This window comes from Xylaria bambusicola (assembly GCF_022495145.1).
Source record: "Xylaria bambusicola strain CBS 139988 unplaced genomic scaffold F5B22scaffold_3, whole genome shotgun sequence".
Lineage (NCBI taxonomy): Eukaryota > Fungi > Ascomycota > Sordariomycetes > Xylariales > Xylariaceae > Xylaria > Xylaria bambusicola.
This window is the reverse complement of record NW_025953556.1, coordinates 912991-925352: the sequence shown is the minus strand read 5'-3', so window position 1 is coordinate 925352 and position 12362 is coordinate 912991. Positions and strand designations below refer to the sequence as shown.

Here is a 12362-nt window from a genome sequence, read left to right as displayed (position 1 = left end):
CACTGATTGCAATCTCAATTTATGTAACTGACTCACTTATGCCTGGCAAGTACAAACTCATAGTGTTTGCTTGGTCATACCAATGGTGTTATTGTTATACAGTAATATATTTTCTTCTTGATTATATAGAGTCCGTTCTAATTGACAAGAGAAAGGCATAGGCATGGAGGTAGATCAACATAACGCATTACCAAGTTCAGGTAATTTGACTACCGGACCAATAACCAGTGCTTAAGAGAGCAGTGTACAGTAGAATAGATGACTATGAACATGTGCTGCGATCTACATAAGCGAAGAGCTTTCCCATTTAGCTCGAAGTAATACCGAGGTCTTTGCTATTCCCGGCATTGTTGAAATAGAAAGTCATAAATTGATGGCCAATAACATCAAAGGGTTCCGAATTCAACCTATACGAAGAAGGGTGATACACTGCACAGGCGTGCATTAATGAGCTTGATGAATGACTCTTAACGGAAATAAAACAGACCCAGGGCCTAGATTAAGTTCCAAGCAGCACTCCCAGGACATTTAATTCATAAATACAACATATCTCCAACTCGTGTACACCTCACTCGTGGTCTTAGATGGTAGCTTAGTACTTCTCACCCATTTTCTACCCATCCTAAATCTATGTTGGTTAAACCACAGTCATGATTTCCTTAGATACAACTACTCTATGCATATATTGTCTGCTTATTTATTGATTGAACAGTGGTCAACCCTTAGTTATGACAGTGGAAACGACACTACTGCTGAATTCTGGCTTTTCGTATTGAACCAACATTGAAGAGCCCGGATTAGGTGTCTATTTAGACGCTGCTATATAACAATAGATCTAAGTCTTATCTCGTATTTATACATTCTATACGCCAAAATATGATTAGGTATACATTCCAACACATGCTAGCCTCGTTGTGGCTCGTTAGTAATTACGCCAGTTGCTGTGATATATTCGGTGAGGACGAATATTAACGCGTCAAAAGCAGAATACCTGGTCACTCATTTTTGACATGGCACCGGGCTTCTCGAACCCTAACTCAATGAGCGCCTTCTTCGCTGCATTCACCATTCCTGGCGGGCCGCAAATCATAGCTCTGGACTCTGCATCCGGTTCCGGGAAGCGTTCTGCGAGTGTCTCTTTCGTTACGTATCCCCTACCTCCTTGCCAATCCGGTGTAGGGCTGTCCAAGATATAATACAGCTTGAAGTTATTGGGGTACTTCCTGGAGAAAGCCTCAAGTTCACTCCGAAGTAGTATGTCTGCCTCCGTTCGATTGGCATAGATCAAGCTGACCTGAGTGGTGTCTTGCTCGTCCTCACATATGGCGCGTATCAGCTGGTACATGGGCGTTATACCTGATCCACCTGCCAGCATGCCGATTCGCTTGCAGTAGCCACGCTTGTAACGCATAGCCCCCTTTGGCCCGCGAAACTGCACCTCATCTCCGATTGAGAGGCTTGCGAGATAGCCGCCAGTGAGCTTTCCGTCGGGATAGCATTTGACTATCAGGTCGAGCGTGCCACAATCCGCGTTGTTGGAGATTGGGGTATAGGATCGGGTCACTGCTCGGCCATCAACGTTGGCTGTGATAGCGACGTGCTGGCCGATGGGCAAGCCAAGTACAGACTTAGGTGTGGGTAGCTCAAATTCTAGACGATAAGTATTTGGCGCGACCAAATATTTCTTGACCACTATAGCTTATAGAATCAGTCACTGCTGTTGTTGTGAAGTAGGGTGCTTGTGTTCCACCAGCTCAGAGGCTACCCTGACTTGATTATTACCCAAGGGATTACTCACAGGGTAGACTTTGAAAGGTGGTTGGATGAAGCCACCCGGTTTGACTTAGGATATCCGCCTTAATGCGTTTGGGCAATTTCATATGGGGAGGATGGTTTAAGAAAGTAGGGTGCGAATGAATGACGTTAAGAAGGCGCCGAGATAGTAAAGTACCAGCAATACAGAAGGCTGTCGATGCGATAAGGAAGCCCTCTAGGAAGCCGAGTCTCTGATTTCTTCTGATGATCAGACCGTTGAGTAAATTAGCAAACGATACTCGTTGATTGACCATATGGTATAACCCTGCCGTGCTCAAAACAGCTGCTGTCGCTGCGCCGAAGCTCAGGACTATGTTCGAGGAACTCTTAGTTGTGTCAGGCTTCCGCGGTCGGACTCCAACCGACAATCGAACGGTAGACGTTGTCTTTTTCGCGTTACCGCCTCGCAACTTGCCAACGCGGTACGCGGCCATTATCTCAGATGCATCATCTGAGTGACCAGCATTGTCGAACTCTACCGAAGCATCTTTCCCGGCAGCATCAATAAGCACATCGGCGCCACCAGGATGATCGCTAATGTAACTCGTAACATCGTAAACTATACCAAGAAGTTAACACTACAGGCGTAAAAAGCGGGATAGGTTCGGCATTAGATGAGTGGAAACATGTGTTAAGAGGTAACAGAAAAAGAAAGACTATCTTTCTTTTACCTTGGCCGTGAATGATCATCCAAGCATCAGTCGTTGTGTTATGAGCGGCGACCTCTTTAGCCGTGTACTCAACATCTTCGGTAGCCATTTCGTTTCTAGAACTATAAGAAGATAATTATCTAATATGCATCATCTATCTTTGTGAGACACCTAATAGTCGGGCGCACGAAATGGCCTTGCCTTTTAAGCAACCCAACCTCGTGCTCGCGTCTTCAGCGAGGCCGGCCATATTGTCTTACAAATAGAAAAGTTTTCCATTCCGCGGTACTTGGTATATTATGTTGAGATACACATTTTTTTTTTCTGTCTCCTTTTAGTCCTCCTCTTAGTTTTGCTATGCGTCCCACCATCTGGTCGAGAAGCCGAGGCTCGCTACTGCTTTAGGCGGCCCGAGTCCGGTATGCCACACCGAAGCGGGTCAGCTAAATTGCAGAGCCGAGTTAGTAATCCCCAACTCCCGGCTCTATCACTATGAATATTCTTTCGGGGTCACCGTTAGTTTTTAAGTGGGTGCATTGATAAAGACCTGTAGGCATATTCATGCAGCATGCAGCATGACGCATTGATGGGGTATACCGAGGAATCGCTCCAAAATACTAGCGAAGGGTTGAAAGAAATAAAATAAATGAACATAAGGAAATAACAAGACATTTCGGAGGCGTTAAAACCCGGGACTTGGCCTGAAACAAGTCGCCCCATTTAATAATAGAACTTGCCTCGGCAGTTTTGGTATCGAAGTTTCTCATCATGTCGTTTAGTGTAACTATCGCTATCTATTATGGAAGCGAAATAGCGAAAAGGATATTGCCCTGGTTCATTGCCCTTAGGCTACTGATAGAGAATATCGTAGAGAAAATGAATATATTCGTAGTCTTTTCTCGCCATAGACGCCTAACCAACAAAATATAGTGCATTAAGTTTGTCTACACATTACTCCATATTCCATAACTTTACCATGTCAAAAAAAGATTTCTATCTTCTGGGTGAGAACCCAGATAGCTCCCAGGAAATCGAGATTCCCACAAACATCGACCAGGAAAGCCTTCAACAGCTAGTTGCTTCAAACTTCGCCATTGTTGAGGCTCAGGGTATGTCACATTGCCCACTCTGCCCCAACTAGATAAAGAGTAGGCTGATTTTTTTTTTTTTTTTTTTTGCAAGGAATTGGATTTGTTTTCCAAGATGCCTTCCTCACAACTATGGCCGACATACTGTCCTCAGAAGGTCCAGTGGCCATTAGCATTGATGGAAAGGCTGTTCGCGAGGTTCCAGGACCTAAGGGGCTGCCCTACATAGGTAACTACTTGGAGATCTACCCAGACCATCTCGGCAACCACCAACGCCTGTTTGATAACTATGGGCCTCTAATAAAGACAACAAATCTTGGAAGCACCACATATTCCACCAACGATCCCAAGCTATCCAATATTGCTTTCTCAGAGAGTGACTTTTTTACCAAGAGTATAATAGATAGCCACCCACTGCATCCCATCAAGATAAACGAAGCAGGTATCTTCCTAGGCGATACGGACACCGAGGAATGGAGAATTACGCATAAATTCCTCCCACCTGCACTGGGCCCTAAGGCTGTACGTCACTATGCACCAAATATACAGAAGACGGTAGAAGACAGCTTCAAAGTCTTCGATGAGCTCGACGAGCGAGAAGAAGCCTGGAATGTTTATCCTTACATGCTCAAGCTCGGTTCTCAAGCCGTAGGGAAAATTGTGCTCGGCATGGACTTCAAGCATTTCACCTCTGTAGATGCACCACCACACGAGATGGTCAGATTGATAGCGGAGCTGTTGGAGCTTACAAAGAAGATCTCGTCGATGGGGACCTGGTATGCCAAGCTTCCATTTGGCGATCCGAAGAAGCTGAGAGACGTCCAAGCGCGTATTGAGGAGTTGATGACAGATGCCATCAACAAAGCGGCTAAGGGCTCAGAGGATCTCGATCTCCAGGAGGCTGCATTGAAGGCTGAAAACATGATCGATTATGCCTGCCGAGCAGTCGACAACAAGGGGAATAGGTTACCCAAGGACATGATGCGCAATCCCCTTGTCGTTGCCACCGGCGCCGGCTTCACCACTACGTCAAGCTTGCTGTCATGGCTCATCTATGGCCTTGTTCAGTACCCAGGAATGCAGGCGCGGCTGTTACAAGAGCTGATCGACAATGGCATTGACGATAACACCCAGATGGACGCCGACCTGATAGGAAAGCTCACATTCCTCGACAAGTACGTCAAGGAGACGCAACGCCGACATAACCCCTCATATCAGCCAGCTCGAACAGCTAAAGTGGACATGATATTGCCGGGAGGGTACAAAATACCAAAAGACGCCATCGTGATCCCTGCAATCCACCATATTCACAACAATACAGCGCTCTGGGACAATCCGGCGCGATTCGACCCCGACAGGTGGGACACGGACAAGGTGAAGAACCGGCCCAACGGTTCTTATATCCCCTTTGCAACGGGGCCGCGGTCTTGCATCGGATTTAATTTCGCGCTGATGGAAGTGAAGACGTTTTTGCCGAAGCTGGTCTACCGATACAACTTTAGTTTGGCGAAGGATGGTCCCATTGACTATGACCCGATGTTTCAATTGATACGGCCGACCAATTTGTACGTGAGAGCGGAACGTCGCGTGAAGTGGCCGCCGCGAACGAGCGCTTGATCGACAAATTTTCTATTTTTATCAATGTATTCTAGGTAGGTGGGAATTCGAGTATCGGATGTAATATTAGACTAGGATGACGGAATAGTAATGATTAGATTTGCTTGGAATGTTTAGAATTATTATAGAAGGTCTTGGCGCGACAAGCTTTTCTGTGGAAGCCAAGCTGATGTTCCTAATCCTGGCTTTTGGCCTTTGCATCACCATCAATTGAAAGATGAGAGTAGCAGCCAAGAGTCAAAGCCAATGAATGTGTTGTAAGCTACCAGGGATTGATTGGCTATTGCTGCCTGGCTAGCGAGACGATTCCCCAATGACGAATGCGATTGAACCCTGGTCTTCTCTCGGCATCTTTCCCGACCGTGTCCGAAGCAAGTATTCGCCAGTGCCATACAATCGTGTAGTTTTGAACCATTTACTCGTTCACGATAATGCTATCGGGTGACAAATTATAGATCGAAGATCTTCCTGTTGTCTGAGTTTTCATGAACCGTATCTCGGTATGTCGCGAATATCGAGGCATGGAACGCCGACGGTAAATAATTACGTTCAGTCTCAGCTTCCAGCGATTGCTTCAGGCGACTCAGTCAGTATATGTTTATGTAAGAGGATGACAACACAATCAACATGGAGAGAACACAACCAGCGTGGTTTCCTTATACTCTTCTCATTGCCATATCTGGGAAATCAGTATGTCTTCCTCAGAAGCGGGTGATACTCCAGTCTCGTACACATTCGTCACCGAGAACAACAGCGGTGAGGGACGCAGCCATGCCATACGAGCGCATTGGAGACAACGTCGACAGAGAATTGAAATGCAGCGAAGGGAACGAGAAGCGCAGGAGCAGAGACCCCCGAGGCAAATTCTCCCAGGCCCTCGAAATTCCTCGGAGTCCTCTAGGATGTCACCAATGCCGCCAACATCGGACTCACACCCCCCGTTACACGAGCACTTTGGGGCAGACAGAGAAAACTCAACTAGCGGGAGTTCGGGGCATCTCACGAGCACGCTTGAGGGAATACCGGCACAAGCTTTATCGAGAATGAATATCGCCCTTGGATCCAGCCGTTGGGATCCGTTCGATCGTTTCCCTGTTCAGCTTACAACGAGACATCATAGACTTCTGCATCACTGTACGTTACCAAAGTGCCCCTAGAGTCAGGGGTCAGTAAGTGAAAAGGCGAAGCAGCAATTTTTAACCTCATCAATTCTAGGGCTCAGCACATTTGCAGGCATGATGTTCAACATGCATACGTCAGATTTCAACCCCATGCGTGATGTCTGGCTTCCCTTGGATCTGTCCAATGCTGCATCATTCAATGCTATCATGGCTCACTCCGCGGCGCACCTCGCTCGTATGCAGGGTTTCCCTGTTTCCAATGAAGCGGTGCAATTCAAAATCGAAGCTGTAGGCATCGTGCAATGCTGGGCTAGGGATCCCGGCCTTGCGCTGAGTGACGATACAATTGCAGCTATCCTCAGGCTCTTGTCATTTGAAGTAAGAAAGATCATGATAAAAATTCTTAATACGGCCCATGAAGATGGCAAAAAATACTGATTCGGAATTCGATGCATCTAGAGATACTGGGGCTCAGAGGTTGAATGGCGAATCCACCGTAATGGGCTATTGGAGATCATTGAGGCACGAGGAGGCATCACAACACTACAGAGCAATTGGAGACTTGAAATAACTACATTTCTGTAAGTTTCACCCCTCCTTGTGCATCTCTCTTGTCGATTATGTTACTGATAGGGTTCTGAGAAGCGTAATGTTGATGGCTCGGCCTTCATGGTTTGACAGCTCTAATCAACTAAGAGAAATTTCACAGCAACCTATGAGTGCTCATCCCGTCCTGGGACATTTGGGAAACCTGCATAAAACGCGCTGCCTCTGGTTGCTTTCGTTCATTCAGGACATGCGCACCTTCATGGGAAACTCCCCTGAGATATATAATCATGGATTAGCTCATTACACGTCCATACGTGATGCCTTACTTGTAGTCAAATCGGACTTGTATCTTCACGACGAAGATCTCCTAGCAGAGGATGATATCAATGAGCGGGAGCGCACTCGATTAGCTTGCTTATTCTACATATGTGTTATGCTTCAAGGGTGTGTTTCGCATTCTGACGCCGGGAATCCAGTTCCTCTGGACTTCTACCATAGTTATTCAATCACTTCTTTCAACCAATGTCTCGCACGGAACTATGGCGAGTGGCAGGGGTCCATCCAGAATTTATACGAATGCCTGTTCCATGGCACCATCGCAGCACAAACTCCTACCAGCAGGTTACGTTATGCACTAGATCTGACGGATACTCTTAGTTCGATGAGCGCCGAATCGCGCCGGGGGGTAGAGAAATGCATGTTGCAGATACTCTACCAAGCTCTGACAGACGGGAGAACTACTATGGATTACGATTGCACTCTAGATAGTCTACTAGCATGTATAGAAGGCCATTAAGGGGTTGAATGGATGTATATGTGTTGTAACGTGAGAATAATAGAGAGATTATAATGCGAAAATCTAGAAGTCCTCACTTCTCATCACCAATTGCCTCGAGACTTTTGAGTGACGGCGCAAAGAAAGTGCTACCGGTGATCGCCGTCGAAAAATCCAATATACGATCGTGCAGGCCCGGCGGATGACCGAGGAACATACGTTCCATCATCTTCTCCACCACCCACAGGCGTCGCGAGTAAGCGATAAAGTACGTTCCGTACTCGCCGGCGCTAGGCGACCCGAAGGGCATATTATCTCGCAAGACAGCATGCTCCCCGCCGGCTGCGTCCTCGATGGTAGCGAGAGTTTTGTGCGCCTGTTGCTGGCCGTCTTCAGCGTCGTCGATCTCGATATTGTCAATCTTGGTCCGGCCGATGATGGCCTCCTGTTGCTCCGTGGACAGCGTTTTCCAGGCTTTGAGGTCATGCAAGTATTTCTGAACGACGACGTAACTACCACCGACGGAGGTTGCGTTGCTGCCACCGTCCGACTCCGAGACCATGACGGCATCTACGACGTCCCCACCGACTGGATTTGCCGTACCGTCCACGAAGCCCAAGAGATCCCGGGCGTCGAAGTAGCGGAAACCCACTGTGTGATCCTCCAGTCGGACGGCATCTCCCAGTTTATCAATCAGTTGTCTTTCCATCTCGAAGCACATATCACGTCTCTCAGCTCGGATGTGAAATAGGAGGTCTCCCGGCGTCGACACAGCCGTCTGCTTAGCGCCGCGAACCTCCGGGAAGGGATGGAGTTCGGCGGGACGGGGGAGACCCGTTACGGAATCCCAGACTCGACTGCCGATCCCAACAACGCATGTGAGGCTAGCGTCGACATCGCGAATGGATATGTTCTTGACGGTGTCGGGGACGCTTGACAGTACTCCTCGTACAGCTTGGATTGAGTTGTCGGTTGGTAACACCGAAAAAACTAGGAAGGTTGCTGATTTGGTAAGACCTGTGTCGACGGGCTGAGATCGGCTCATGGTCGTTGTATTCTGATAGGACTTGAGAAAGCTATTGGCAGTGTACCCACGTTGTTTTCTAGGTTTGGCTACCGCCCACTGGCTTGGAGACTCTGCGAGAGGTCGTCTCGCTACTGCCATCAACGTCTTAAGGAGCATATCGCCAGGTCTTGGGCTCCGACTATTCGTACTAGCCACTATGTCAGACCACTGATGCGGTGCGATATAGGCACCGACATACTTAGTAGCCGGAGCTGTGACATGCACTGTCAGCGTCGGAATGCGACTCTAGATCGTCTATTCGGCCATGTATGTCGGGTTGGAGTCACTCTTGCGTAGAACAGAGCCCCTAGGTCTGTCCTAGCCTGTGAAATGACGTACATTTTGGATGCACAAGCGGCGCGTGGATTGGCTCGGCTTTATTGCATTGAGAGCGAGTCACGCTTTGAGATGGCTTTGACCAGAGTTGCTCATTGGTTCTATGGTCTTCCTCCTCTGGTCAAGCTTTACCAAGCGTTATGCAGGTGCATCAAATATTAGTTTAGATAGATTGCTGACTTCCTTTAATCAATATATATATTCAGCCATCTGTACAAGTACTATGAATACCATTGTGACGTTTTCTAAGTCTGCGTTGGCGAAGCCATTTCTGCACTGAGGTGTGGCCATAATCAAGCAAGAGAATAGGGGGTCATATAGCAATTGATGGGTTAGCTAGTTAATACCATTTGTTACAATCATAATATGTAGTTAAAGTAGATACAAGTTTTGCACAACCCTCGGCATCCCCGTAGACCCCCTGCGAAATGTTACCTGGATCTGGTATACCCCTGTCATGGGTCAAACATGGGAGCAATGTGCTGATAGACCGAGTGCTTTGTGCACCCAGATGCATCAGGGATATCTCTAGATACACGAGGGAAAGAGAGCTGGAGCGTTAAACGGTACACTACAAGATCTAGCATCAGCAAACGCGGTGGCTGATTCGGCCAAGCGCAAGTTTCAACCCTTGGACAATAGTTGCATTAATATGCGACCTGTGAGTAAGCGACATGACATTCCGGTTTGGGAAGTACCACCAAGCCACTCAAAATCCGAAGACAGCCGCCATCACCGTGCTCTCCGAACACCGAGAACGAAAAGGCCAAGACCAACGACGACGACGACGCATCAAGCTACCGTATACACAACCGCATAGCATCGTGAGGCATAATCCATCTACGATGGAGCCTAAAGTCAAAGAGCAGAATTGTATGGTCGTCAAGGGTGCGGGACCAACTGGTCCCATGCAGGATGAAGCCGAGCTATTCGCTCCTTCGGCGCAAGGCATCTCGGAGTGTGGATGGAAGAGCTCATCACAGGACTCGAGGAAAGTTACGAAGGCTCGAAGCTGGACCATGATACACCACGAAGCAAATGGAGAGTGGCTTGCACAAACATATAAACTTCCTACTTTCTCCCGTATCCCACTCAGTCTAAACACACCAGACATCTTCAGAGGATCTTGAGATAACTTCAGACACACTAATCCACCAACACCAACATTAACTATTCCCCCAACAGATCTTCAACTTCCACTTCTAAACCATCATACTTTCATCTCCAATGGCACCCATCAATGGCTCACGTTACGACTTCGTCGTTGTCGGTGGAGGCACAGCCGGGAATGTGATCGCTGGTAGACTCGCAGAGAACCCCAACGTGAGCATTCTTGTGCTTGAAGCTGGAGTCGCGCATCCTGAGTTGATCGACCAAATCACAACACCATCGGCGGCTATGACGCTGAGAGGTAGCCAGTACGACTGGGCCTACAAGACAACCATTGTGAAACGAGACGACTACGAGCGTATCGAAAAGCCCAACACCCGTGGCAAGGTTTTGGGGGGTAGCTCCTCGCTGAACTACTTCACCTGGATACCTGGCTGTAAGCCGACTTTCGACAACTGGGCTGAGTTTGGCGGTGAGGAGTGGACCTGGGATCCTCTGGTTCCTTACCTTCGCAAGTCCACTACTTACCACGATGACGAGGGGTTGTATTCTAAAGACTTACAAAAGCTGGGCGTCTCTGGCCCACTGCCAATCTCTCACGCCGAACTGCTGGATGAGCTTGCCCCTTTCCGAGAGCGTCTCACGCAAGCGTGGTTGTCTCGTGGCCACACGCTTACTGAGAATATTTACGACGGCGAGATGATCGGGCTGACCCACTGTGTGGACTCCATCTACCACGGAAAGAGATCAGGGTCATTCCTCTTCGTCAAGAATAAGCCCAATATCACGATCCTTGCCGAGGTCCATTCGAAGAAGCTTATCATTGATGAGACTGACATGACTGCCAAGGGCGTCACTGTAATCGACAAATCAGGTAACGAACTTAGCTTCTACGCGACACGCGAAGTCATTGTGTCCCAAGGCGTCTTTGAATCGCCAAAGCTTCTCATGCTTTCTGGCATCGGACCTAAGGACCACCTTTCCCAGCATGGCATCAAGACAATCGTTGATTCTCCCCACGTCGGTCAGAACCTGATCGACCACCCCGGCGTTCCATTCGTACTACGGGTGAAGGACGGCTTTTGCATGGACAACTACCTGCTCCGCAAGGGGCCCGAGAACACACAAGCCATAGAGACATACAAGACGACAGGTCGCGGCCCTGTTGGCTCCGCCCTCCTCGAGCTTGTGGGCTTCCCTCGCATCGATGACTACTTTGAGAAGGACGCCCTCTACCGCGAGCGCAAAGCTGCTAACGGCGGCAAAGACCCCTTCTGCCCTGAGGGCCAACCTCACTTCGAGCTTGATTTTGTCTCTATGTTCGGCAGTGCGTTCCAGTGGCATTATCCCATTCCCAAGGAAGGCTGCTACGTGAGCGTCGTCGTCGATCTCGTGCGACCTATCTCGCCCCCTGGCGAGGTTACCCTGAACAGCGCAGACCCTCTCATGCAGCCTAACATCAACCTCAACTTCTTCGCAGACGAGCTAGATATCATCGGCATGCGCGAGGGCATCCGCTTCAGCTACGACGTGCTGACCAAAGGAGACGGCTTCAAGGACATTGTGGTTGCCGAATACCCCTGGGACATGCCTCTCGACGACGATGCGGCTATGCGCCACGCTGTCCTTGACCGGTCTCAGACGGCGTTCCACCCCTGCGGATCTGCACGTCTTTCCAAGAGCATCAGTCAAGGTGTGGTTGACCCCCAACTCAAGGTCCACGGAGTGAAGAACTTGCGAGTCATCGACGCGTCAGTTATCCCCATCATTCCTGACTGCCGTATCCAAAACTCCGTATACATGGTTGCCGAGAAGGGTGCGGATCTCCTGAAGGCTGCCCACAAAGACCTATTTGGAGCCTAAGTCGCTCGATTGATGTTGCGGAAGCTGATAAGATGGAAGGTTTCTTAAAGTTCTCCTTTGTAGTAATGCTAGATTAATAATACTTTCCACTCGAGTCATCAATAACCTATTAATCCTGATTTAATCCGTTTTCGAGAATTGTGATTTTGATACGTTGTGCGAAAGTTGCAGATGGAACAGGCAAAAAGTTACTTTACCATCTGTGTATAGGCTGCTGTGAAGTGGGCTCTTCAGAAACCCTTTGGTTCTATTTAAACGATGTTTTAGCTTTAACCATCGTGTTGTGAAGCTTTGTGTATTTTGTAATAAGTAATCCAAAAACCGGGGATATAGAATATCTCGGTAGCTATCACAACGAAATGCGGAGTTCAG

The 12362-nt window shown here is 48.3% G+C and overlaps 5 protein-coding genes across 5 annotated transcripts; 3 read left to right on the top strand and 2 right to left on the bottom strand.

The window, feature by feature from the left end:
- Positions 1–791: 791 nt before the first annotated feature.
- Positions 792–2931, bottom strand: F5B22DRAFT_261865 (uncharacterized protein). The gene is made up of 3 exons (XM_047970107.1): positions 2487–2931; positions 1799–2374; positions 792–1692 (listed from the first exon to the last, which is right to left on the bottom strand). Exons 1-3 carry the CDS (start codon positions 2572–2574, stop codon positions 977–979), a joined length of 1380 nt encoding a protein of 459 aa, XP_047835327.1. The 5' UTR covers positions 2575–2931; the 3' UTR covers positions 792–976.
- Positions 2932–3622: 691 nt separating this feature from the next.
- F5B22DRAFT_588494 (cytochrome P450) lies at positions 3623–5369 on the top strand. Its single transcript, XM_047973678.1, has one exon. It carries the CDS (start codon positions 3686–3688, stop codon positions 5168–5170), a length of 1485 nt encoding a protein of 494 aa, XP_047835326.1. The 5' UTR covers positions 3623–3685; the 3' UTR covers positions 5171–5369.
- Positions 5370–5712: 343 nt separating this feature from the next.
- On the top strand, positions 5713–7673 carry F5B22DRAFT_261758 (tachykinin family protein). The gene is made up of 4 exons (XM_047970106.1): positions 5713–6304; positions 6386–6669; positions 6751–6872; positions 6937–7673. The coding sequence occupies exons 1-4, from the start codon at positions 5863–5865 to the stop codon at positions 7634–7636; spliced, it is 1548 nt and encodes a 515-aa protein (XP_047835325.1). The 5' UTR covers positions 5713–5862; the 3' UTR covers positions 7637–7673.
- Positions 7633–9390, bottom strand: F5B22DRAFT_588489 (Dyp-type peroxidase). Its single transcript, XM_047973677.1, has one exon. It carries the CDS (start codon positions 8796–8798, stop codon positions 7710–7712), a length of 1089 nt encoding a protein of 362 aa, XP_047835324.1. The 5' UTR covers positions 8799–9390; the 3' UTR covers positions 7633–7709.
- A 381-nt stretch (positions 9391–9771) lies between these two features.
- F5B22DRAFT_261656 (uncharacterized protein) lies at positions 9772–12335 on the top strand. Its single transcript, XM_047970105.1, has one exon. It carries the CDS (start codon positions 10245–10247, stop codon positions 11988–11990), a length of 1746 nt encoding a protein of 581 aa, XP_047835323.1. The 5' UTR covers positions 9772–10244; the 3' UTR covers positions 11991–12335.
- Positions 12336–12362: the final 27 nt, after the last annotated feature.

What these genes read in the sequence shown, in the direction of transcription:
- F5B22DRAFT_588494 (XM_047973678.1), top strand. Translation starts at nt 3,686, where the DNA reads ATGGCCGACATACTGTCCTCAGAAGGTCCAGTGGCCATTAGCATTGAT.
- F5B22DRAFT_261656 (XM_047970105.1), top strand. Translation starts at nt 10,245, where the DNA reads ATGGCACCCATCAATGGCTCACGTTACGACTTCGTCGTTGTCGGTGGA.
- F5B22DRAFT_588489 (XM_047973677.1), bottom strand. Translation starts at nt 8,798, where the DNA reads ATGCTCCTTAAGACGTTGATGGCAGTAGCGAGACGACCTCTCGCAGAG.
- F5B22DRAFT_261758 (XM_047970106.1), top strand. Translation starts at nt 5,863, where the DNA reads ATGTCTTCCTCAGAAGCGGGTGATACTCCAGTCTCGTACACATTCGTC. An exon ending in TCATAGACTTCTGCATCACT is followed by an intron (nt 6,305 to 6,385) that starts GTACGTTACCAA and finishes CATCAATTCTAG; the next exon opens with GGCTCAGCACATTTGCAGGC. An exon ending in TCAGGCTCTTGTCATTTGAA is followed by an intron (nt 6,670 to 6,750) that starts GTAAGAAAGATC and finishes CGATGCATCTAG; the next exon opens with AGATACTGGGGCTCAGAGGT.
- F5B22DRAFT_261865 (XM_047970107.1), bottom strand. Translation starts at nt 2,574, where the DNA reads ATGGCTACCGAAGATGTTGAGTACACGGCTAAAGAGGTCGCCGCTCAT. An exon ending in GATGATCATTCACGGCCAAG is followed by an intron (nt 2,375 to 2,486) that starts GTAAAAGAAAGA and finishes TTCTTGGTATAG; the next exon opens with TTTACGATGTTACGAGTTAC. An exon ending in CACCTTTCAAAGTCTACCCT is followed by an intron (nt 1,693 to 1,798) that starts GTGAGTAATCCC and finishes TATAAGCTATAG; the next exon opens with TGGTCAAGAAATATTTGGTC.